Below are 26,073 nucleotides of genomic sequence, written 5' to 3'. Positions count from 1 at the left end.
GAATTTTAAAAATAAGTGACCTGATTGACACAGATATGAGGTGCTGGCACACCCCTGCCTACCTAGCGACAGTCCTGGGCATCAGATCAATACGCCTGGTTGAACGTTTTCTTAGCCAGGTAAAAACAGCATTGAGGAGGTCAGGCGCGAGTTCTGTGTGTGCCGAGTTCTTCACAGGTGAGGACACACTAGAGGTAGAGATGGCATCGCCTGCCATTATTGTAAGGCCAAATGTATCTGACCACACAGACAGGCCTGGGCACCTTCTCCGTTTTGGTACTCTAGTCGAGAAAGACATTGAACTGTTTACCAAAAAAGAACTGTATAAACTATGTGTTAAAGTGACATTTTATAATCAAATGAAGGAGTTACCAGACACACTGTGGAGGAAAGAACTGCAGGTCTCTGAGAACATCTCACCTTCATGGAGAGCTTATTATAAACTGCCATTGCAGAAAAGACTTGGAGATCTGCAGTGGAGGATAACGCACTCGACCTTAGCCACAAACTCGTTTCTGTTTACGATTAAAGTTTCAGAGACTGACCAGTGTCCGTTCTGTAATGTGAGAGAAACCATTTGTCATCTGTTCATTCACTGTGAACGGCTGAAGCCGTTGTTCAGGTTCTTGGAATTTCTTCTTGGTGGATTTGGTTTTATGTTCTCTAATATTTGTTTTGTCTTTGGTATTAATTATTACCAAAAAAATAAGAATAAATGTGTTATTGGAAACTTCCTCTTAGGACAAGCCAAGTTAGCAATTTTAAAAACAAGAAGAAACAAAGAGAAGAACCTCATGGGGACTGACGCTCTGCTGCTCTTCAAAGTTTTAATTAAAAGTAGACTGAAACTCGATTTCATGTATCATAAACTAACAAACAATTTAGAAATGTTTAGCGACATGTGGGGGACACGACAAGTACTGTGTGCTGTGGAGGGGGGTGAACTGGTGTTCAACTGGGAATAACAAAAAGTAATGGTGGGCATCAACATCATGTAGTTATTATTGTGCGGAGTAGGAGGAGTGTAAAGGGGAGTAAAGGTGGTCTTTGTGTCATAATGAATTATTAACTGGTAAAGTTCTTATTAATGTGCGGAGTAGGAGGAGTGTAAAGGGGAGTAGTTGGGGTCGGATGTATGGCTCTCTTGTTTATTATGACGCTTGGTTTTTAATGTAAATTGAATGTGTATATTGTTTTGTTAATGGTTTTGTTACTGTTTACAATAAAGGTTACTTTAAAAATTAAACTATCTATCTATCTATCTATCTATCTATCTATCTATCTATCTATCTATCTATCTATCTATCTATCTATCTATCTATCTATCTATCTATCTATCTATCTATCTATCTATCTATCTATCTATCTATCTATCTATCTATCTATCTATCTATCTATCTATCTATCTATCTATCTATCTATATAATAAAAGCCCAGCGCAGTGTCCGTGTCCGTGTCCGTGTCCAGGTTCCTTTTGGCTGTATAGCCGCCCCGTAGAAAAGCCCCAGTCCGTCCCCTCTCAGAATTCCTGCTTACCCCCCTCCGTTCTTTCCACATTAACGCCTTCTCCCCTCTGCCCCTACAGTGTCCACCGCGCTTCTCGCGTTTTTATTTATACAAACACATTACATATAAAAACTATTTACAAAAAAAAAAGGAATCCAATTTTCCAAAGAGAACTATTTACAATACACATAAACTTTATACAAAAAAAATCCTAATTATATATTCTCAACAAGTGAAAATTAAAGAATATATATATATATAGCATACCTTTTCAAAATAAAAGTAAAGAAAATAGACAGAGCGTCACATTAACGTCTTCTCCCCTCTGCCTATTAAATAATAAATGAAATCGATTATAAATTATTAACACAAAGTAAATGAAATAAAAAAATCACAAAAGAAACAGAAACCACAACCTACCCTTACAGCGTCCACCGCGCTTCTGGCGTTAGAGCCAAAAACGTGGTGTATGCAGGTTATGAGGTGTGACGCTAATTAACGCCTGTACTACAACAGATTAAATTGTTGATATACTATTAACTATTTACAGGGATCAACTCTTTTGGAGAAGTTCATAACAAAAAAAAAAAATTTGTAAATAACATTTACACTTTGCTACATGTGCACTTCAGTATTTCGAGCCCCGCATCTGAGTCTGTACGGAGGAGACCTTATCGAACAATGCCGAAACGAAAGGCAACTGAACCTGCTCCTGCGAGAGAGGACACATTACAGCGTGATCACGAAGCAAAGAGGCAAAGGCGTGCCAGTCGCTCACAAGAAACGGACACTCAGCATTCACACAGATTAGCTCAACAACGCGTCTCTGCCACACAACGAAAGGCAACTGAAACCTCTACAGAGAGATAAAACAGATTACGCCGTGATCACTAAAAAAATATGCAAAAGGTGTGCCAATGAGACACCCGACGAGAGGTCCTTACGATTGCAAAACAACCGTAATATACAAACTCCTACAGAGAGAGAGGACACATTACGCCGTGATCGCGAAAGAAAGAGGCAAAAGCGTGCCAATCAAACACCCGACGACAGGTCCTTACGATTGCAAAACAACCATAATATACAGAAACGTACGGTCTCCCAAGAAACTCCGAGTGAACGCTCTCACTGTTCTCGCTCACAACAAACTGACACTCACCACTCACAGACATTACCTCAACGACGCGTCTCCACTCTTCTTCCTTACAACCATTTACACAATGTATACAATTCTGATTAGTCTGCGTCCCACACTTCGTGCATCATGGGTTTTGTTTTGAAATTTTCTTTCCCATGCAAAAATCAAATGCGGTGCGATGAAGGACCCAGTTCACGACTGCCAGGCACGTTTAAACAGGGAGTCCTTCAACTGTGGTCATCCAACGTGCAGCGTAGCGCACGCCAAGTCGCTAGTCTATAACATAATTCCTTTCACTCTATCTATCTATCTATCTATCTTGACGGTCCAGTTCACTTCTTGTGGCCTCGGGTGTCCATCACAATCCCCAGCACTTTCTAGTAGTTTCTGATTTCAGTTGTCCCACCTTGTGACCCTTAGTGACAAAGTGACATTTGCTCAGCCCCTCTCTGACGTCACTTTTCTGCTCCTGATGTCCATGTGCTCCTCTGTTGGTGTCCTGCACATCAGACTTGTGACGTGACCCCCTTGTCGTGTATGCTACCCTCACAGCTCGAGTCTCGCCTGTTTCGTAGACAAATCGTCACTTGACTGATGACAATGGTGTCACCCTTTATTACAATGCTGGCACCTTGAACATGGGACATGTCCTCATTTGAATGTTCTAAAGTGTCTGCAGACATCAGCCTTAACCAGCGTATCCTAACGTGACATAGAGAACACACAAATGACAGGGGGTCCTAAACACGGGGACAGCTGCAGTGGACACCAATACTCTTTAATGTCACATACGTCATTGTCATTGTCACAGAGTTACGTTTTTAGGATTTATTTAGTTACATGTGTTATGTTTTATTGTTTGCCCTGAAGAAGTCATTGAGAGAATCGCGTTGGCCCTCAGACTGTGAGGTTTTTGTGGTCGGACCTCGAGAAGCAGGACCCCTCAAACAGGCTGCCATGGGGGGCTTCACTTGTGTCTTCAGAACTAAAAGGATTTGCTTGTGATTTAGGACTGAGCTATGAAGAGACGATTCTTTGGTTTTCTTTTCGCATTCTCTCATATTCTGTCTGTTTATTATGGGATGTGTTGTTGTTCTTTTGATTTGTGTCCTGATCTTCACAGGTGAGTTAATCCTGGTGGTCCGGACTGCTGAATTCCTGATGATTCTCGTCCTGTTCTGAGCCCCTGACGTGTTCTTCTTGTGATCTTCTGATTCTTTTCTCTTTCGGTGGCCCAGCTGCTGTTCTTCTTGTCTTTTTATTTTTTAATTCTCCGTGTGGTTTGATGTCACTGAGATGTCAATTATGTCATTTCTAACACCTACCAGCAGGTGGCGATGCTAGCAGGTCACTCTGCCATTTTGCTCTGAATGGGCAGCTCAGGTCAGAGGAGAGCTGGGAGTGGACAGCAGTGGTCAGCAGTAATGAGGGTCACTTCACAGTCCACTCAGACCACCTCTCTGCCCAGGGGACTGGACTTTGGGATGCTGAGTGTCCATTCAGAGCTCGTCCACTGGCTTTATTACAAATTAGGAGAGAAATAAGAAAACTGAGGTCACCAGCAGTGAGGCCTTTAGTGGACTGAGGTCAGCTGGTTAGTGAAACTGGTCAGTATGTGACGTGTGAGTGTCAGAAGTGTCACATGTCAGTCCTGTCCACCCTGTCCATTATGTCACTGATCACACAGTCAGTCCAGTCTTTGTCACAATAGACAGACAGAGGGTCCTCATCGACTAAGTGGTCTGACATCAGGAGAGCCCACTATGAAAGACACTCGAGTGTCGCACTCTCCGATGTCCAGCAATGACCAGCGTGTGACAACAGGAATCTGTGGATGGGGTCCTGCAAATCAGTCAAAGCCCCTCCATGTGCTGAGTCCTCAGTTACAGACACAAATCCAAGGTCGTCCCTCCGCTGTCATCGGCTTTGACAAGTCTGTCTGGACCCTTAAGTGCAGGACACTGTCAGCCTCATGTTCTTCACATTCCTGTCCAGTGTCCACATGTCACTTTGAGTGACTTGTCACCAGTCAGTGTGGCAGGAAGGCAGAAGATGCTGTCAGGTATATAGCGCCTTACCTTATAAGGACAGCGGTGGTCTCAGGGTCAAAGTGCATTTCAGTGAAGATGGCGCAGTCATCGAGCCCTTGTGCTGTGTGTCCTTCTGTCTGTCTGTCTGTCCTCACTCGAATCTCTTCTTCTTCACAGGTTGTACTCTTGTGGTCTCACCTCGGCCTGCTGCTCAGCTCTCTCCTCGGTCCTCTCGTCTCCAAACTCACGGCTGACTGAACTGGTGCTGAACTTCAACAACCTGGGAGATTCAGGGGCTCATCAGCTGAGTGAGGGGCTCAGGAGTGACAACTGTAAATTAGAGAAACTGGGGTGAGTAAAGGGGGGGGGGGGGGGGGGTGTGAATGTGTTATTGATGGGCGGGCTGATCACATGACAGCACATGGAGTGACCAGAGTGACAGTGACAAGTGGACCTGACTGAGGTGACAGACAGGAAGGACAACAAAGATAAGGAGAGACAGACAAAGGAGGAGGAGAAGGACCTGCTCTGTCAGATGAGACCACCTACTTCAGCACCGGACCCCATCTCCTCCACTCTTCTCAAATCCTGTCTTCATGTCCTAATCCCGATTGTTGTGACAATAATAAATCCATCCTGTGACACGGCTCTGTGCCAGCGACCCTGATGGTCTCTTCTGTTTCACCCCCATTAGGACAGTCGGGTCTTGAGGTGACAATCTGAGATAACAAGTCTCAGTCCATCACTCACTTCTCTAATCTGTCTAAAGTCCTCAAGAGTGTCGTGGCCTCCCAACTCCCTAGTCATGTAACTGATAATCAGTGGAGAGTGGACACTTTAAAAATGTGTTATCCTGCTGAGATCTTCCGACATGTCACAGAGCAGGTGTCACCTCAAGGTGGCTCATCTAACATGACGGTGACTTCAGTTTACACCAATGGCTGCCTGTCCAGTCCAATTAAGCACTTCTGGGATGAGCTGGGACTACAAGTGAGGAGCAGAAATGTGAGGCTGAGAAGTCTGAAGGACTGTGTGACGTCAACATGGAGATAGAAATCCATAAGGAGCCATTTATGTGTCTCAGGGGGTCAATGACTTGGAGGAATTCAGGCTCTTCAGAGGCAGAGGAGGCCTACCTGGTGTGCCTAATAAAGTGGCCACTGTGTGCCCCTGCAGATCTTGAGCCTTTTGCTCTTCTCCTGCACACCCGCTTTACACTCTTTAGTCCAGCGGCCATGTCTTTGTGCACACGTCATCATCTGCACTCACACTAACTTGTCACTCTTTGTGTCTTCTGCTCATCTCTCCTTGTCATCCCTCTTGTGTCCCCCACAGCAGGTTTGTCCCCCGCATGTCCTTTTCTCTGACACCCAACCAGCTGCCCCTCAACTCACACACTTGAACCTTTGCTCCTGTCTGTGCAGATCTCATCTTCATGACGCTCATTTCAATTTCTCTTATTTTGATCTTCCTCTTTTTCTTCATTCTCCTAGTATGTCCTCACAAATTCCCAGTCCACATGGTGCAACTGCCCAGTAAGGTCACTCTGATTCTGGTCACTCTTGGTTGTGGTCACTAAGTGGCAGGGCCTCTCCCAGTAGCAGGAACTGAACACAAGCAGGATGGACAGGCCATCACAGAGGGTCCACACTCAAGGGGTCTAACTGACCACCTCAGCGGCTCAATGTCTTTAAACATCAAATAAGAAAAAGAAGAAAAATGTGAAGGAAAAATTACTGAGGGAAAAGGAGGAAACACCTGTGGACCCCCAGTTCTCCTTCCTGTCCTAAACATGTCACTTGTCACTGAGGTTTGACCTTGGCAGGCTAAGCTGGTGCAGGACGTGACGTCAGGCCAAGTCTTCAAGGCAGGCGTCCTGAGCACATGGCGGACCACCGCAGACCCTCACTGTTGTTGTCCCCTTCACTCAGATGACTTTTTTCTCATGAGGACACTAAAGATGTCCCCTCAGTGACTGTGACATGTGTTGTTCCTGAGTCTCTGTGATCTGCTGTCCTCAGGTCAGACTAACAGATGTCAGTATTCTAGAGTTGACGTACACACACACACACACTCCACAAAAATGTCACCTTCTTTACTAAAGGACTCCGCAGACCGCCCGTCACCACCATCTACCCCAAAGCCAATATGCCCTCGTGTGCTCCTTGTCACCTCGGCAGACCAGCAGCTGCTGTTCTTCCCAGTTTGACAGTCCAGTTCTGTTCCTGTGGCCTCAAGTGTCCATCACAATCCCCAGCACTTTCTAGTAGTTTCTGATTTCAGTTGACCCCCTTGTGACCCTTAGTGACAAAGTGACATTTGCTCAGCCCCTCTCTGATGTCACTTTTCTGCTCCTGATGTCCATGTGCTCCTCTGTTGGTGTCCTGCACATCAGACTTGTGACGTGACCCCATTGTTGTGTATTCTACCCTCACAGCTCGAGTCTCGCCTGTTTCTTAGACAAATCGTCACTTGATTGATGACAATGGTGTCACCCTTTATTACAACACTGGCACCAACAGGGGACATGTCCTCATTTGAATGTTCAAAGTGTCTGCAGACATCGGCCTTTACCAGCGTGTCCTAATGTGACATCGAGAACACACAAATGACGGGGGTCCTAAACACGGGGACAGCTGCAGTGGACGCCAGTACTCTTTAATGTCACACACGTCATCGTCATTGTCACAGAGTGACGTTTTTAGGATTTATTTAGTAACTTGTGTTATGTTTTATTGTTTGCCCTGAAGAAGTCATTGAGAGAATCGCGTTGGCCCTCAGACTGTGAGGTTTATGTGGTCGGACCTCGAGAAGCAGGACCCCTCAAACAGGCTGCCATGGGGGGCTTCACTTGAGTCGTTAGAAGTAAAAGGATTTGCTTGTGATTTAGGACTGAGCTATGAAGAGACGATTGTTTGGCTTTCTTTCACCTTCTCTCATATTCTGTCTTTTTATTATGGGATGTGTTGTTGTTCTTTTGATTTGTTTCCTGATCTTCACAGGTGAGTTAATCCTGGTGGTCCGGACTGCTGAATTCCTGATGATTCTCGTCCTTTTCTGAGCCCCTGACGTGTTCTTCTTGTGATCTTCTGATTCTTTTCTCTTTCGGTGGCCCAGCTGATGTTCTTCTTGTCTTTTTATTCTTTAATTCTCTGTGTGGTTTGATGTCACTGAGGTGTCAATTGTGTCATTTCTAACACCTACCAGCAGGTGGCGATGCTAGCAGGTCACTCTGACATTTTACTCTGAATGGGCAGCTCAGGTCAGAGGAGAGCTGGGAGTGGACAGCAGTGGTCAGCAGTAATGGGGGTCACTTCACTGTCCACTCAGACCACCTCTGTGCCCAGGGGACTGGACTTTGGGATGCTGAGTGTCCATTCAGAGCTCGTCCCCTGGCTTTATTACAAATTAGGAGAGAAATAAGAACACCGAGGACACCAGCAGTGAGGCCTTTAGTGGACTGAGGTCAGCTGGTCAGCGGTACCGGTCAGCATGTGACGTGTGAGTGTCAGAAGTTTCACATGTCAGTCCTGTCCACCCTGTCCATTTTGTCACTGATCACACAGTCAGTCCAGTCTTTGTCACAATAGACAGACAGAGGGTCCTCATCATCTAGGTGGTCTGACATCAGGAGAGCCCACCATGACAGACACTCCATGTGCTGAGTCCTCAGTTACATACACAAATCCAAGGTGGTCCCTCCGCTGTCATCAGCTTTGACAAGTCTGTCTGGACCCTTAAGTGCAGGACACTGTCAGCCTCATGTCCTTCACATTCCTGTCCAGTGTCCACATGTCACTTTGAATGACTTGTCACCAGTCAGTGTGGCAGGAAGGCAGAAGACGCTGTTCAGGTATATAGCGCCTTACCTTATAAGGACAGCGGTGGTCTCAGGGTCAAAGTGCATTTCAGTGAAGACGGCACAGTCATTGAGCCCTTGTGCTGTGTGTCCTTCTGTCTGTCTGTCTGTCCTCACTCGTCTCTCTTCTTCTCCACAGGTTGTACTCTTGTGGTCTCACCTCGGCCTGCTGCTCAGCTCTCTCCTCGGTCCTCTCGTCTCCAAAGTCACGGCTGACTGAACTGGACCTGAGCAACAACAACAACCTGGGAGATTCAGGGGCTTGTCAGCTGAGTGAGGGGCTCAGGAGTGACAACTGTAAATTAGAGACACTGTGGTGAGTAAAGAGCGGGAGGGGTGGGGGGTGTGAATGTGTTATTGATGGGCGGGCTGATCACATGACAGCACATGGAGTGACCAGAGTGACAGTGACAAGTGGAGCTGACTGAGGTGACAGACAGGAAGGACAACAAAGATAAGGAGAGGCAGACAGAGGAAGATGAAGAGGAGGAGAAGTGTGAGATGGACAAGAAGAAGAAGAAATGGACAGCAGTTGAGTGTCCAGCCAGTGACATGGGACAATGACACAGGGGGGATCAGGACAGCACACAGTGTGGACAGGAGGAGAGGGGGACATGACAGTCGGGGGTCTGAGGGTGAATTGGAACAAACAAGAAAGATCAGAGCAGCAGATGGGGGGCTCAGTGGACAAGAGGAAGAAACAAGATGGAGGATGAGAGACGATCAGGAAATGAAATGAGAGAAGACATGAGAGTGAGGAGGAGAAGAAGAGAAAATGAAGAGAGACAGAGCACTAGAGAGACAGACAGGAAGTGACCACAGGCGGACAGAGGGGGCAACAGCACGTCAACTGGACAGACCACCTTCTTTATGAAATGTGACGCGACCAGCAGGCCTTCAGAGGATGTTGACCAATCGGTGAGTGGACTGAGTGACTGACAGGCTGACACACATGTCATGTGACTTAGATGAGCACAGACACTGAGAGGAATTCTGGGTGACATCAGGGGGCGTGTCAGTGTGACAGTCCAGTGTGTGTGTGACGTCCCTTGCTGTTTGTAAGTCACACTTTTGTCTTCTCACAGGCTGGAGAACAACCCGATCAGTGAGAGTGAGAAGAGGAACCTGAGGTCACTACAGGAGATGCTGAGGAGGTCTGGACGTCAGCTGACTATCAGTACATGAGAAGACCAGCAGTGGTGATCAGACTGACCCCTGTCAGTGACGGAGCCCCCCATCCACTCCCTAAATTCTCCTCTTTCTTCTTTTTCTTCTCCTTTCAGCTCTGCTCCTCATTTTATAAACTCTCCGTGTCCCCTCAGCCTATGTGCTCCTCCTTTAACGTCACTTTTATTTTTAACGCCTTAAGACCCTCTGGGTGACAAAACTCAAGCAGACTCAGACCTGCAGACCCCCGAGTTTCACCACTAGAGGCAGTAAAGCAGTGGGGGTCATCCTGTAAAAAGACCCCCAAGTCGCCTGTCCCACCGAGGAGCAAAGAGAGGTGGACAGTCCAGCTGTGGGGTGACAGGGGGCCTGAGGCTGTAGTGACACTGGGGACGAGGCTGTGACAAACCCTGGACAGGATGCTGGTCCATCACAGGATGCCATCAGCGCTTGTCTCCATCATCACTCTGTGTCATTTGAACCCGTGTCTCCTCCGTGTCCCCCAAGTCCTGTCTGCCACCTGCTGGTTGTCCTTTGGTGACATTTCAACTCCCACAAGGCTCCGTTTTGATTTTGATTTTCTTTTTTATTCCGTTGTCTCCACTTCACCGTCCCCTCCAGTCGTGTCCTTGCACTGGGTCACATGTTTTGGGCCTGCACCAAATTAACATCATTTTGGACCAAAATCTTTAAATGCCTTTCAGACAGCCTTGGTGTCCCAATCCCTCCTAATCCATTAACAGCTGTGTTTGGTGGGCTCACAGAGGGGCTTAAAATGGAGAAGGACAAACAAACTGTGATGGCCTTCACTACACTACTGGCACGCACACTTATTTTGCTCAACTGGGAGAATCCTAACTCTCCTCTTTAAGTCAGTGAGTAACTGATGTTTTATATTATTTGAAACTGGAAAAAATCAAATTCTCACTTAGAGGATCTGTGCAGAACTTTTTCAGAACCTGTCAGGATCTCATCGATAAGATTTTAGAATAAGCGTTTAAAGCACTGAGGAAGCAAATTCTCTCCCCTTTTTTATTTCTTCTATATTTATCTTTATTCACTTATTAATTCATCTATTTACTTATTTTTACTAGCTTTAAGTTTTACTCTTCTGGCCATGCTCTCTTTCTCAGGGGTGAGGGTTGATTTGTTTTCGATCTTATTTTTGTAAAAATTGATTTATTTGTACGGAATTTTGTATGATTGTAATAAAATCAATAAAATTGTAACGGCCGACCCCGTACCCAGCCGGCAGCTACACCTCCAAGACCTGTGGCCTGGATAATTTACTGAGAAAGAATCTAACTATCAAGCCGTGCTTCTAACCAATTAAAATTTTCCCCACAATCGACGGTGTCAATATAAGTACACAAAAGCAGGATGTAAAATTAAACGGATTAAATGTATTAAATGAAACAAGACATGCAAAAAATAGAAAACAGATATAAATATAAATATCCCTCCACCCCAGCAACAACAAGACACCACCAAATATAAATACAACAAAAACCCTCCCTTGCCCCTGTAACATATAAACACACAACACGAATAACAAAAATGAATGATATAGGCTACTGAATGCTTGTGAACTTGAGCCCGGTTATAAAAACTGGCCTGAATACAGAAGACTGAACTAGAGTTAAATGCGTTGTTTGATTTTCCCGGTAATTGGAGCAACCTCACCGTGAATCCTCTGCGTATGGTGGATGACGAATGGACCCCGGGGTCTCAGCAGATGAAGGATGCAAGACAGTCCGGCAAAGTGAAAACCAAACAGGTGCAAAGGCACGATGAGAAAAAAAAACAGCAAGTAAGTTGATACGTGGATGAAAAAACAATGGTCTCCTTTCTCTTCTCCCCTCTCTCTCTCCTCTCTCTCCTGCTGGCTTAAATAGTCCTGTGACGGCGGTAATTGATTAATCGTGAACAGGTGTTTTCCAGGTTTGAGGCTGTGGTCTCCTTCCATCATCTGTCCCCCTTTACGGGGACAACATTAACTGATACACATACAAACAGCAAACAGGACAATGGAAACGAGACGCACTCAGAACTGACATTTAACAACACTAACTATGTAGCCCCGCTACAAAATAAAATTAGAAAAAACAACTCGAATAAACAAAATGTGAAACTTCTGATGGTCAACTCCAAACCTATAATCTGCTCACAGGCACAAATTCCACACAGATACGACACACCATGAGACATAAAGGGATGTCATAGACAGGATCTCCAGACGAGGAGGACTGCTGATGACCTAATCGTGTTCATGTAAAATAAAATTCACTTTCTTAAACAAGTTTATCAGAAGATCCAACCAGATCTGGCCCTTCATTTTTGTAAAACTTGAATATTAGATGTATATAAAAATGTATATTAAAAGCAAAGCAAGTCTGTGCAAATAATTTTAAGAAACCAAATACGACTGAAAGACACTGAGCTGAGCTCAAGAGCAGGTGGCATGAAGGCCCATTATCAGAAAGTGTGGCTCTTCATGATGTACTTAATTTAAAAGTTTAACTTGAGTATACAACATAAAGCCGATGTCCAACTTGGCATAACAGCCTGCAGCTAGCAATGATAAATCTGAATATATAGAAAAACAGAAAGGTCAGGTGAGTTTGGAGAGCATTCACTGGTACAGCTCATTGCCGCACCCACCACATGACAAACCAGCTTGGAATCCCAGTTGGCAACCCCTCAGCAGACACTCAGTCCAGCACCCCCCTTCTGGAAATGCCCATCTATCTGTCGCAGCCAAGTGTTACTTGGGCGACCCCTTGGCCTGGTCCAGCCACTTGGGTCCCCAACAATGAGGATCTTACGAGCTGGATCACCCTCGGGGAAACGCATCACATGGTCGTAGTGCCGTAACTGACGCTCTCTCACAATGCAGGTAATGTGCCTCATTCAGAACTCCATGATTAGCACAAAGTCAAACCAGAGGCCCCCTAAGGATTCTCCGAAGAGACACACATGAAGGAGCCCACTCTTAGCCTCATGTCACTGGATAGCGTCCATGTCTCACAACCATATAGCAAGACATGAAGCACCAGGACTCTAAAGACTTGGACTTTCATTGTTTTATAGAGATATCAAGAGCACCACAAACCCCTTTCTAACGACCTCATGACCCCCCATGCTCTCTCAGTCCATCTACTGAAGAGTCACCAGAGATGTGAATGTCACTGCCAAAGCAAATAAACCTCTCGACAAGGTCGACACTCTCTCCACAAACAGACCCACTGCTGATGGCTGTGCCCAAGAGGTCATCAAAGCCCTGGATGTTGGTTTTTATCAGGTGTCACAAGAACGACAAGCAGACATCATAAAGGTTTGGGGCAGCCACCCATATAATGTGCTTTGGCTGCAAAAAGGTAATTAAAGATGGTGACTTGTTCACAAGACTGAGTCCAAAACAGAACTGCTGGTATTGAATCAAGACGGCCGCTTTAAAGGCCAGCGTAGGAAGTGACGTCATCAGAGACGCCAGAACCCTGCAGGATTTTCTGAGAATTGTCTGCAAGGCATCGAGAAAGACAATTAGTACACCCTGCCTCCCCCTGGTCGGACGTGGAATTGCCATTATTCAGACCCTTTAGTTAACTTCTACTCGCATGTCTGTGACACAGGACCCTCACAAGCCGAGACACTTGGACTCCTCGCTAAGTTTCTCGAGAGCCCCGATCAAAGCCTCCATTGACTCCGCAAAGATCACAGCATCCTCAGCAAAGTCAAGTTCACTGAATCTCTCTTCACGAACAGGTACCCCACAGCCACTGGACCCCATGACTTTGCCCAACACCCAGTCCATACAAACACTGAAAAGTGTAGGAGCAGAACACACCGCTGATGAACCCCAAAATCAACTGGGAAAAATGTAGAGGCTCTACCTCCACTCTGCACGGCACTCACAGTACCAGTGTACAGACCGGCCATGACATCCAGCAACTTTAGGGTGGTCCTGCAAAGTCTCAGGATGTCCTACAGGACAACTTGATCTACTGAATCAAACGGTTTACGAAAATCAACAAAGGCTGCCAAAAAACTCTGCTAAAATTTGCATTTGTGCTCCATGAGAACCCTCAGTAGCATTCAAAAATATTTGGTCCTCAACCTCTCTTCCCCCCTTTCCACACCAGTGCTTGACAGAAATCCAGATGGTAGTTCGGTTGTTTAAATAAGCAAGTGTAATGTAATTCAGGCCACAATATTTATGCAATTACGTGAAAGGTGACTGGTTACTCGTTCGTAATCCCATTTTCCCCAGATGCCCTTCATCACCTACCTACCCTCAGTGGCCAAATTTTAATCCCCAATTGTAATAAGAATATAAGTTTAATGTCACTGTGCTCTGTGCAAACAAATATTTCATAAATCCACTCACATGTACAGGCCAGATTTAGGACAGAGGGGCTCAGCATTTAGAACTGCTAGGCAAGCATTTGAGGAGAGAAAGGGACAACTACGAAAATGGACATTGTACGATTTCTGTGTGCATGAAATTGAATCCTCTCTAGCCTTGTTTAGAATGACATGATTTACCTAAGTAAGAGCCTGTACGTGGAGAAAACAGTATAAAAGACTTGGACAGCAGCCAAACACCTCGAAGACGACGGACGGATGGGGATATCGTCATCTGATCCTGAAAAACCTTCCAGTGCAGCAACAAAAATGGCAGACTGTATACATCGAGATCCCACCACAATAATGATCTTGCAATGGCTTCCTTTGTCTGTAATGCTGTGTAAATCGTCAGTAAAGAAAGCTAAGTTATAGATTACCGCCGTATCACTATGGAAGGTATATCACCTTTTAATATTATATCTATTTAGGTTCAGGTTACTTAAAATGTCGCAAGTAAAAAGAACTTATTCCAACTAGGGAGCTAGCAACCCCTACAGGAAAACAAAATGGCACAGCGAGCAGGATAGTGGTTAAATTTATAACTGCATCATATTTATAATGTATCATATATACAGTGGTGTGAAAAACTATTTGCCCCCTTCCTGATTTCTTATTCTTTTGCATGTTTGTCACACAAAATGTTTCTGATCATCAAACACATTTAACCATTAGTCAAATATAACACAAGTAAACACAAAATGCAGTTTTTAAATGATGGTTTTTATTATTTAGGGAGAAAAAAAAATCCAAACCTACATGGCCCTGTGTGAAAAAGTAATTGCCCCCTTGTTAAAAAATAACCTAACTGTGGTGTATCACACCTGAGTTCAATTTCCGTAGCCACCCCCAGGCCTGATTACTGCCACACCTGTTTCAATCAAGAAATCACTTAAATAGGAGCTGCCTGACACAGAGAAGTAGACCAAAAGCACCTCAAAAGCTAGACATCATGCCAAGATCCAAAGAAATTCAGGAACAAATGAGAACAGAAGTAATTGAGATCTATCAGTCTGGTAAATGTTATAAAGCCATTTCTAAAGCTTTGGGACTCCAGCGAACCACAGTGAGAGCCATTATCCACAAATGGCAAAAACATGGAATAGTGGTGAACCTTCCCAGGAGTGGCTGGCCGACCAAAATTACCCCAAGAGCGCAGAGACGACTCATCCGAGAGGTCACAAAAGACCCCAGGACAATGTCTAAAGAACTGCAGGCCTCACTTGCCTCAATTAAGGTCAGTGTTCACGACTCCACCATAAGAAAGAGACTGGGCAAAAACGGCCTGCATGGCAGATTTCCAAGACGCAAACCACTGTTAAGCAAAAAGAACATTAGGGCTCGTCTCAATTTTGCTAAGAAACATCTCAATGATTGCCAAGACTTTTGGGAAAATACCTTGTGGACTGATGAGTCAAAAGTTGAACTTTTTGGAAGGCAAATGTCCCGTTACATCTGGCGTAAAAGGAACACAGCATTTCAGAAAAAGAACATCATACCAACAGTAAAATATGGTGGTGGTAGTGTGATGGTCTGGGGTTGTTTTGCTGCTTCAGGACCTAGAAGGCTTGCTGTGATAGATGGAACCATGAATTCTACTGTCTACCAAAAAATCCTGAAGGAGAATGTCCGGCCATCTGTTCGTCAACTCAAGCTGAAGCGATCTTGGGTGCTGCAACAGGACAATGACCCAAAACACACCAGCAAATCCACCTCTGAATGGCTGAAGAAAAACAAAATGAAGACTTTGGAGTGGCCTAGTCAAAGTCCTGACCTGAATCCAATTGAGATGCTATGGCATGACCTTAAAAAGGCGGTTCATGCTAGAAAACCCTCAAATAAAGCTGAATTACAACAATTTTGCAAAGATGAGTGGGCCAAAATTCCTCCAGAGCGCTGTAAAAGACTCATTGCAAGTTATCACAAACGCTTGATTGCAGTTATTGCTGCTAAGGGTGGCCCAACCAGTTATTAGGTTCAGGGGGCAATTACTTTTTCACACAGGGCCATGTAGGTTTGGATTTTTTTTCTCCCTAAATAATAAACACCATCATTTAAAAACTGCATTTTGTGTTTACTTGTGTTATATTTGACTAATGGTTAAATGTGTTTGATGATCAGAAACATTTTGTGTGACAAACATGCAAAAGAATAAGAAATCAGGAAGGGGGCAAATAGTTTTTCACACCACTGTATATATATATATATATATATATATATATATATATATATATATATATATATATAAAATAAGCTTCTGATAATGATGACATGGAAGGTCTCGGTCAGGTATTGAGTATACTGGGATGGTCGCACACACAGTCATGGACTCCCGTGACCGAGTTATACTGCCTTAAATGCCTGGCCCTAACTGGAATGGGGATATCAATTAATCCTGTGAGAGTACAAGAAGCGGTCTTATATAACATGGGCCACAGTGCATGGGCAATAATAAAAAAAAAACAAATAGCTGCTGGTAAATTGTAGCAGCTTCTGCTAATTACATTCTGCGGGTTGGACTTTAAAGTCCAAAGCATGATTATAAAATGTGGGAATAAATAAAATAAAAGTCAAAACTAAGCCGGACACGATAAAATGTAAAACAACAATTTTAAACTTATAGACACAAGACTGGTTGTCCAGAATAAAGCAAAACGGCACCCAGGTGGACAACACAGATTAATCAGATGCCATACGAATGTCCAAAACCTGCCAGAGAAGTAAATGCCGTGTTGGGGAACACTGTTATTAAATAAGTTACACCGTTAGCCATTAGAAATAGTATTTTGTAAAGCTATGAAGAGCTGTGTGTTATTAAGAGTTGATGCATGCAAGCATGAATTTACCTTATCGTCTGATGAGTCACACAACCAGCGGGTCTGGCAGTCAAATACTTAAAGATGAACAGTGTCAATGCCGATAAAATCCATAAACTCTCGATCGCACTCACTAAAATAATTGTAGAAATCTTTAATGACATAATAGCAGCTCGATATAATCCAAAATACACGATTCATCCGCCTGTTAAAAACACAGTTTATGAGCTGTGCTGCTGTTTCTCTGCCCAAAAGGTTAAAGGTATAAAAGTTAAAGGTTCTGGCAACACCCCCCCGACACACACACCAATACTGCTAAAGTATCATGACATGTGTTAAAATGCTGATAATTGTGGGACATCAAAAAATACACAGAAAGTAATTAAATTATTGAGTCATCTTATAAGTATTGCTTTAAAGTATCTATCTATCTATCTATCTATCTATCTATCTATCTATCTATCTATCTATCTATCTATCTATCTATCTATCTATCTATCTATCTATCTATCTATACAAACCTACGTTATAAGCTAGTATTAAAAAGGAAACTGTAGAATGTGTACACAAATAGCACTAAAATATAAAGAGTTCTAACTTAAAGTGAGAAAAATAAATAAATAAATACAACCAAACATATCTGGTTTTAACTTTGCAATGAGAAGCATGCCTCTGTTACCTTCCTGTGAGTACTGGCCATACTTTAGGAAGGTATTAATTGTATAAGTGTGGATTTAAAATGAGACAGCTTCTCACATGACAAAGAAATATTTTATATATATATATATATATATATATAATTGGGTTAAAGTAAATAAAATGTCTCCACTTGTGCTTAAAACTAGTTATAAATGTGCAATACATTTTTCCTTTCAAATCCTGATCAAGTTTAAAGGAAAAACACTCTTTTTATAATAATAAATAAGAAGTGAGACAACTTCTTGCGAAAAGCAGAATGCACCTGATGTGTGTGAATGGAGGTTGTGCATTTGAGGGAGTATAAGGGTAAAGAGTGAGGTGGCGCAGTGGTTAGCACACTTGCCCGGTGATAGAAAATAAAGGTTCAAGCTTGTATGTTTTCCTTATTAAGTCAGGATATTCTTTTTGACTGTGTAGCTTTTCTGTGAATGCTTTCTTCTTGTGGAATTGTGTCGCGTAATATCCTGATGGGTGAATTCACCTTCTTGTCGCTCAGTCAGATCACCACGGAAATATTTTTCCTTGATTGTCGCTGAATCGGTTTGCCACGGAGTTTCCATGATCTGGAGACTAGCGCCATATGAAACTGTGCTAGCTGTGCTCCTAATACCAGCTTGCGTCCTGAGAAGTTGTTTGATTGTAATAATAAGCATGAAGGTAAAGAAGTAAGTTGTTTAATGGTCGTGATAAGTAAATAAGCATGAAGGGAAAGACGCGTTTAAATGCGTTGAACGGTGAAAACTCGAGTGAGTTTATAGCACGTGTGATAGAGATCTCTGTGAATGAAATGCAATTGTAAAAGGGAACGTATAAGAATATGTGATGATATTTGAAAGAATGAAGCAATTGCTAAATGTGTAGGACTGACTGTAAAGAGTGGAGGCCATTTGTCTGTGAACAGTTGCTTTCTCCAGTGTGCTGAAGAACTTCTGCCTTAGCCAACTAAACTACTTGGGCATGAAGTGGGATAAAATCTAGTAAAGAAAATAAAAAAGATTAATTACTCATGTTCAGAGTCTGGGGTGGCAGATGCTCTTATACTGTATGTCATTTGTAAGTCTGTGTCTATTAAATGTCTGTCCTTCTTTGTCTGTCAGCAGACTAAATCCTAAAAGATGGGGGACAACTCACCTAATAACATAATAGCATAGTAATAGGGGATCATATCCTAATGTAATTGTAGTAGTAATACATGTGAATATCTAAAATGCTACAGCAAGTAAAATCAAAGAATAACTTAACTGGTATTGGTAGTGCATCCGGTGCTTAGTCAGTGGGCCTGGAATGTCTTTGATGACTACAAACACATGCAGTGTTAAATAAAGCTGACCTATTGAACTTGTAAGTTTAACTGAAGGCAGAAGGACAGCCTGTAGCGTGGTCAGTTAAAGAGTTAAGAATTTAAAAATCTGAATTTCAATAAAAGTATTATAATCATAAAAGATATGTAACTTCAAAACTATAGATGTTCTTTATCTGCAGATTCAGCAAACACCCTGTGGCCAATGAATGAAACACGCAGCATATTCCTATACAAGCTGCAAGAAATAATTTAACAGCAAGTTTGGGCAGAGAAATTAGATGTAATCTGACCAACGGGTGGTGAATGTTTGCTTCTCAATCACAGATTAATGAACAGCAATTATTGGAATTATTTCCTTGCATGCTGATTAGTTGTGCAAGTGTAAGGGTATAACATCCTGTATAATAAAATGTTTAAATGATACAAAATAATTGTAAAGTGTAAATAGGCGAAAAGTTTTTATATTAAACTAGACTAATTTCTTTCTCTAGTCTTCATATAAAATACAGTAAAGAGGGTTTACATATTTTGGTGTATGGCAAATGATTATTATTATTATCACTTCAGTAATAATGAGATGTATTAGAACTGAATACATGTATTCATTTGTATCTGTTAGTGATTAATTTTATGAAGATTTGTTGTTACATCGATGTATTAAGGTTAGTGCTCAGTGATAATGCACATAGTTGAATAGATTGTGAAGTCAGTTATACATCAGGAAATTTATATTATAATTTATGACACCTGTGATGAATAACGGATGCAATGTGTTTATTTTGTTTAGTGTATTATCCTACTGAAACATTTTCACTAACCTGGTTTAAATGTAATAATTTGCCATATTAATTTATCTTTAACTGTTATTTATGATGTATGATATGAGACTGGAAACCGAGAGTCTAGGATTTCTATTAATAGTGCTGTGTATTGTATTATACATATGATTGATAAAGTATTGTTTTATGTGACTTGGTTTTTCTACCCTTCACCCTTCTTTATTTAGCATAGCAAGTATTTTAGTTTGGACACTCAATTTAGTGGTCGTTCAGACCTCTCCAACTCAGTAGTGGAGCTTTATCAATGAAGAAAAGGTGATGTTCAACAAATGAAGATTTAAAGTGACTGTACTGTACTAATGACTCTTGGTCTGCTGCACATACCTGATAACAGATGGTGAAGAAACGACTCGCTTATCCAGAGTGGAAGGAGTGCAGAATCAAACAAAGATTGTAAGTCCAGCTAAGTAAATCTGATGCCATGATATGATTGTGCAGACATTTGCTACAGAAACAGTTTTTATGGACTTTAACACAAACAGACTGTGAAATGCCACTGAAGTGAGATGACAGCTGTTGAAGGCTCCCATGAATGACTACTGTATCCAGTGCAAGCCTAGAGTGAAGTGTTCTTCTGCTAAATGGACAGTCACCACGTGTGCATCTCATTAGCTCTCTAATGGCAATCAGACTGTTTAGTTTCTGTTCCAGTACTGGCAAAGACTATTTAGTTCCAGTACCAGCCACACATTTGTTCGGAGGGATCTACAAACCACTGGGTTGGACAAGGCATGTATATAGAAAGTTTAGGAATATATTTGAAAGTGTTATAAAAGGGGCTCAAGGGTATGAGGATATGCATAATTTACCACCAATGATGTTATTTTGTAAACTGACAGGGAATAAAACATCTCATAGTGAAGTTGGGGAGGATAAAAGATAGTATACAATTATGCAGTAATACTGGTTAAGAACAATTATTAATAATCATAGCAATAGATCTAGAATAGCATCTGATTTATGTTACGACTATTGTAACTCAAATAAAGGGATCAGACACCAAAGGGTGGGGCACATATAGCAACATACTGAAGTTTGAAATGTTACAAGTGCCAAAGAATAGTAAAGTCCACCAAGATGCTACATAGATTTGTAATGTAATCTGAGGCTATGGTACCCACTGCATGGGCCCAGTGATATTCAGTTACAACACCGACTACGTAAGTAATAAAAAGTCATAATAGGAGATCTCCACCTACACCACCGGTGGGATACAGTGATTCGTCCAATTATACTGTAATTTATCATTGTCAATATTTATTTACGCTGGTATATTAGATGAATGAAACAGGAGCTATAGTGGCACTACACCCCGCATTTCCACAAACGTTTTTGAGGAACTGTCTACACTATGAAGAGAGATTGAGTACCTTTTGTTTTATGGATAAGACCTAAGTATTGTTTTTGTAACAGATACAGTGACAAAGGGTGGATTGTAATAAGAATATAAGTTTAATGTCACTGTGCTCTGTACAAAAAAAAAAAAAAATTATAAATCCACTCAAATGTACAGGCCAGAGTTAGCACAGAAGGGCTCAGCATTTAGAACTGCTAGGCAAGCATTTGAGGAGAGAAAGGGACAACTACGAAAATGGACATTGGACTATTTCTGTGTGCATGAAATTGAATCCTCTCTTTGCCTTGTTTGGAATGGCATGATTTACCTAAGTAAGGGCCTGCACGTGGAGAAAACAGTATAAAGCTTTGGAATATTGCCCAAACACCTCGAAGCGATGGACGGATGGGGATATTGTCATCTGGCAGATTGTATACATCGAGATCCCACCTCGATAATGGTCTTGCTATGGCTTCCTTCGTCTGTAATGCTGCGTAAATCGTCAGTAAAGAAAGCTAAGTTATTTTCTCTTATGTGATTTCTTACCGCCGTATCACATGGGAGGTATATCGCCTTTTAATATTATATCTATTTAGGTTCAGGTTACTTAAAACACCGCAATTAAAAAGAACTTACTGTATTCCAACTAGGGAGCTAGCGACCCCTAGAGGAAAACACTTACTCTCTCTACCCCTGCTTCCAACATGGACTAAAACTTGGCTGTTGTGGTATGGAAGAGAAAAAGAAAAACAGACATGACAGAAATTAATCATACATTGTCACAGCGGTATTATATTAAACCAGAGTAGAAACCAAGTGCAGAAGAAAGTGATTTGTCGAGGCAGCTCTTCAGCAAAGACCACTGACAGTAATACTGATTCTAGTTGTAGTTGTAGTGAAGTGCATGAAGGTGATGATTCTGCACAAACTGTAAATTCTGATGCCACTTCAGAATATGTGTGGTGTAACGACAACTTTGGAGAGCAGTCCAAACTGCCATTAACTGATCTTCATGGCTCAAGGTGGATGTATCAGATCTATTCTCTCTCTTTCAAAACAGACTGTCAAAGTCTCAGGCTTTCTTTGTTCTTATTATTTGACATGGCATGCTGTCTGTGCTGATGGCTATCAAGTAGAATCACAAGCTTTGACACTGCATACTCTGTTGATTTCTGTCTTGTAATTTCAGATGCTGTTTCTGTGGTTTTAGTGGCCGTCCATACACTTTTCAGTACCTTCTCAGTATTTTCTATTCTTGTGTAGTATCTATTCATGTTTACATAACTCCTAAAACTTGACATTGCACATTAGTGTTTCTGTTGTCCCTTCAAATACCTAGCTGGGGCAGAACAATAGTTCAAGTTCAGGGGTTTTCTCCCTCCTTGGTCTACCCCTGGCTCTCTACTTCATCTTGTGGCCAGGAAACATATTGCAGTACAAGCTAAAATTCATTGAAACGTACAATGAGGCCTCTAGATTTTGAGGCACTCAAAAAGAAAACTTAAAGGGACAAGCCCCTGAAACTAGCTGGACCTGAAGATGGCTGCATAAGAGAAAAGATCCTCAGTAAATGAAAGTCTACAATTTGAACTTTTATCACATCTCAGTTGTTTGATTTATAATTTTAAACTGTGCGAGCAGAGGGTGAAATCAATGTGTCTTAGTCCCAAACATTATGGAGGAATCTGTATAATTATTAAAGCAGTTCGCACAAGGACATGCAGTGGACAATGAGAACCGCAAAGGGAAATATTGAGATCTCTGGATATGTCAGAGTTTGTTTTGCTCTTATCATAGGAAAGTGAAGGACCATTGCACCAAATACATCTAGGATTGACATCACACATACCAGAGCAGGTGAAAATTACCCAGAAGGTAAAAGAAACAACTGTCCAATCCAGTTAGGTGACCTTTAATAGAAAAATGACATGAGAAGAATGAAAGGACAGTTTGTACTCGAGCAATAAAGGGTTAGGAAATCAAGAGAAGAGGACCTCACTAAACTGGGGCTGAACTCTACAGAGACAATGGAGAGAAGAGGAGGACTTACTGATGGAAAGAGGATTTGTGCAATCAAGAGAAGCAGCAGCATGGCAGGAATGAAAACAAAATCAGTTTAATTTATGTGTTGTGTTTTATTTTCACTATTCTGCATTTATAAATGTCTACAGAGCTCCAAGTCTGTCAAATGAGAACTGCTCCATGTATTATAAATTGAATTTAAATCAATTAAATATTTACATTATATTACTTTATTTAAATGTTCTTAGCACTCAGTAAAGTTAGTGCTAATGCTAGCATAAAAATCGTAGGCAGAGAGATGGAAAGTAACAAAGTAATAGGAGGGATCCAGAGTTAGGAAAAACAGATGGGAAAAATAAAATTAAATAGCTTAAAAAAAGGACAAACTGCAGACATTCAATGTGTGAGAGGATTACAGGAACTTCAGGGACCAGCAATTGGGAAATAAGTTTATCAGTTTCTTAAATTATGAAATGAATATCAGAGTAAAGGTGAATAATTTAAACTAAAAAAAAACGACTCAACAGTAATTTATATCCAAATTTTAAAAATGAGACTAGTACAATGCAAGCCATATTTGTAGTATGTTTTGGAGGTGTGCTTGGAGACGCCAGTCTTCCTTGAAGGCTGCAGGAGATGCTCGCTGATTTAACATCTCAAACTCAGGGTTATTGAACTGGTGGAGGAGTTGGCTGGCCTGCACTGTAGTAGAGAATTAGTGGACTGGGTCCTGATGTCCTTTATGGAGATGGTGTGAACCATGAACGTGGCGTGGTACACAGTTAGAAAAAGGTGGGTCACAGTTGGACATAGGTGCACCAGAAAAGGTGCATGCTGTCCTGGGACATCTGCCCCAGACTTCAAAGTCTCAGACCATTTTCAGACTATTTTGGACCTGGACAGCGACACTAAAAACCAGTCCAGGTAAGACTGAGGAGATGAGAAGGCTTAACACATGGCTCAAATCTTGATGAAGGCTAGAAGGGAGAAGGTTTATGAAGCATTGGGACAACTTTTGGAACAGATGGATCCTGTTCTACCGCAATGGGCTACATCTGAAATGGAGGGGCACTAATATGTTGAGGAGTGCATATGAAGAGGTTAGTCGAGAATTGTTTAAACTAGGTCATGCCAGGAAGTTTACGACAGGCCAGGTAAAAAACTGTACATGAAGGAACAAACAATAGTGTAAAAATAAAAAGGCATAGTAATGTAAATTTTAATCCAAAGTTTAAGTGCAAATGTAAAATAAGCAACACATTAAAAATAGCTTGCATTAATTCTAGAAGTATCAAAAATAAAACAAAATGAGTTGGAGTTGTATGTAGCGGTGCATAATTATAATATTACAGCAGTAACAGAAACCTGGATAAATAACAAAAATGGTGATGTGTATAACATGGAGGGATACATTTTTTAGGAAGGACAGACAGAACAGAAAGGTGTGTGTGTGTGTGGGGGGGTATTGTTTATATCAAACAGAATTTTAAATGCAAGTTTTTTTTCAGTTGGAAAATAAGCCTTATCTTAGTCAGGACATCTGGCTTCAACTTGAAAATATTAGTATTAGGAGTATTAGGGACAGAGGCCTTATTTTAGGAGTATCTTATAAAATATAAGGCAACCATTAAGAAGGATATCAGGGAAGCTAAAAGACAGTTGGAGAGGAATATAGCAGACAAGGTGAAAGACGACCCTAAGAGATTCCTTCAGTATTTTAGTAGTAAAAGAACAGTCAAGGAGGAGGTGAAGTGCATCAGAAATAGTAAAGAGGAATTAAAAGATACAAACAGTGAAATAACAGATGCCCTAAACTTACATTTTTCTGAGGTCTTCACAAGTGAGGAAGTAGATAACCTCGCTGAGGTAACAGGGACTACTATGGGTGTACTGAGGGATTTATAAATTATAGAGAGAGAAGTGCTGCTCAGATTAAATAGGCTGAAATCAAACAAATCACCGGGGTCCTCATGCATAACGCGGTGCGTAGAATTCGCACTATAACATGACATAAGCGCAAAAGCCGAATTGTGCTTACGCACAGAAAAATCCAGATGCAGGAAACTGTGTGTTCGCCAACTTCCGCATTCTTCCGCTACATAAATCCCCCTCAGCGTGGAAATAAACGCACATGCACGCGCCTGCTGTCCCGCCCCAACTCCTCCCAGAATATGGAATAAGGAAATATCCTTTGAATATGCAAATCAATATAAATAGCCCTTAAGCCCAGCGTTCTGTGAAAAGACAATGGGAAAAGCACGGGGGAAAATATAAGAATTTCAGCAAATACCAAATGGAGGCAAAGAAAAACGTAGTATTTGTTGGATTAAACAGTTATATAAGCAACAAAAGGAAGTTGATCAAGTGACATAGCATGTCGGAGAAATGCGAAAGCTCAGGTTCACAAAGTCGCACAGTGCCCGAAATAAAAAAGTTGTCACATATCAAAGTCGGCGTGAAAAGGCGAGTCGTAGCCCACCGTGTGAGTGTCATATGAAAGCTTATTAGGGTACAGTGAAAAAAAAATAGGCACACAGTGTGAAAAAAGCACGAAATGTCAACTTTAATCTTGAAATTTCCACCTTAATCACATAGTTTATTTTGTCATTAAAGTAGAACATCATAAACTTCATCTTAAAATCGTTTAATTTACTAGTTTCTTAAATCCCATCGTAACTAAAGTAACGTTAAATGCTTTGTTTTGTATTTGATCTTCTATGTGCTCTATGTACCCAAATCACTATGTGCTCTTCCTCCTACAGGACACAGAATCCATTACGTTCATAATATTACAGCTCCCTGAATAATTAAAATACTGAGAAGTATATGTGATATCATTTTCATGATGATATGAGTTAAAGCATGTTATTAAACATGGGAACACGATGGCGCAGTGATTGTTCATGTCTTACAGCAAGATGCTTGCTGCGCCATGCACGATCTTCGATGAAATG

The 26,073-nt window shown here is 41.9% G+C and overlaps 2 protein-coding genes across 8 annotated transcripts in view; one reads left to right on the top strand and one right to left on the bottom strand.

The window, feature by feature from the left end:
- Window positions 1-10,947, top strand: part of LOC114641980 (NACHT, LRR and PYD domains-containing protein 3-like) — a 1,026,505-nt gene extending 1,015,558 nt beyond the window's left edge. For 2 of the 7 annotated variants that reach the window (XM_051925826.1, XM_051925823.1), the window contains 3 exons: window positions 4,852-5,025; window positions 8,673-8,849; window positions 9,619-10,943. In XM_051925826.1, coding sequence (XP_051781786.1) covers window positions 4,852-5,025; window positions 8,673-8,849; window positions 9,619-9,718 — 451 coding nt within the window. In that variant the 3' untranslated portion in view covers window positions 9,719-10,943. Of the gene's footprint in view, window positions 1-4,851; window positions 5,026-8,672; window positions 8,850-9,618 lie in introns of all 7 variants that reach the window. The other 5 variants (XM_051925824.1, XM_051925825.1, XM_051925822.1 and 2 more) reach the window with 5 other exon arrangements.
- The window catches only part of LOC114643553 (protein NLRC5-like), a 5,922,889-nt gene that overhangs the window by 5,702,042 nt on the left and 194,774 nt on the right, over window positions 1-26,073 (bottom strand). The gene's annotated exons all lie outside the window — the stretch shown is intronic.

The sequence above is a fragment of the Erpetoichthys calabaricus genome, chromosome 4 (assembly GCF_900747795.2).
Source record: "Erpetoichthys calabaricus chromosome 4, fErpCal1.3, whole genome shotgun sequence".
NCBI lineage: Eukaryota > Metazoa > Chordata > Cladistia > Polypteriformes > Polypteridae > Erpetoichthys > Erpetoichthys calabaricus.
Note: the sequence above shows the minus strand (reverse complement) of the source record. Positions and strands in the feature narration are given on the sequence as shown.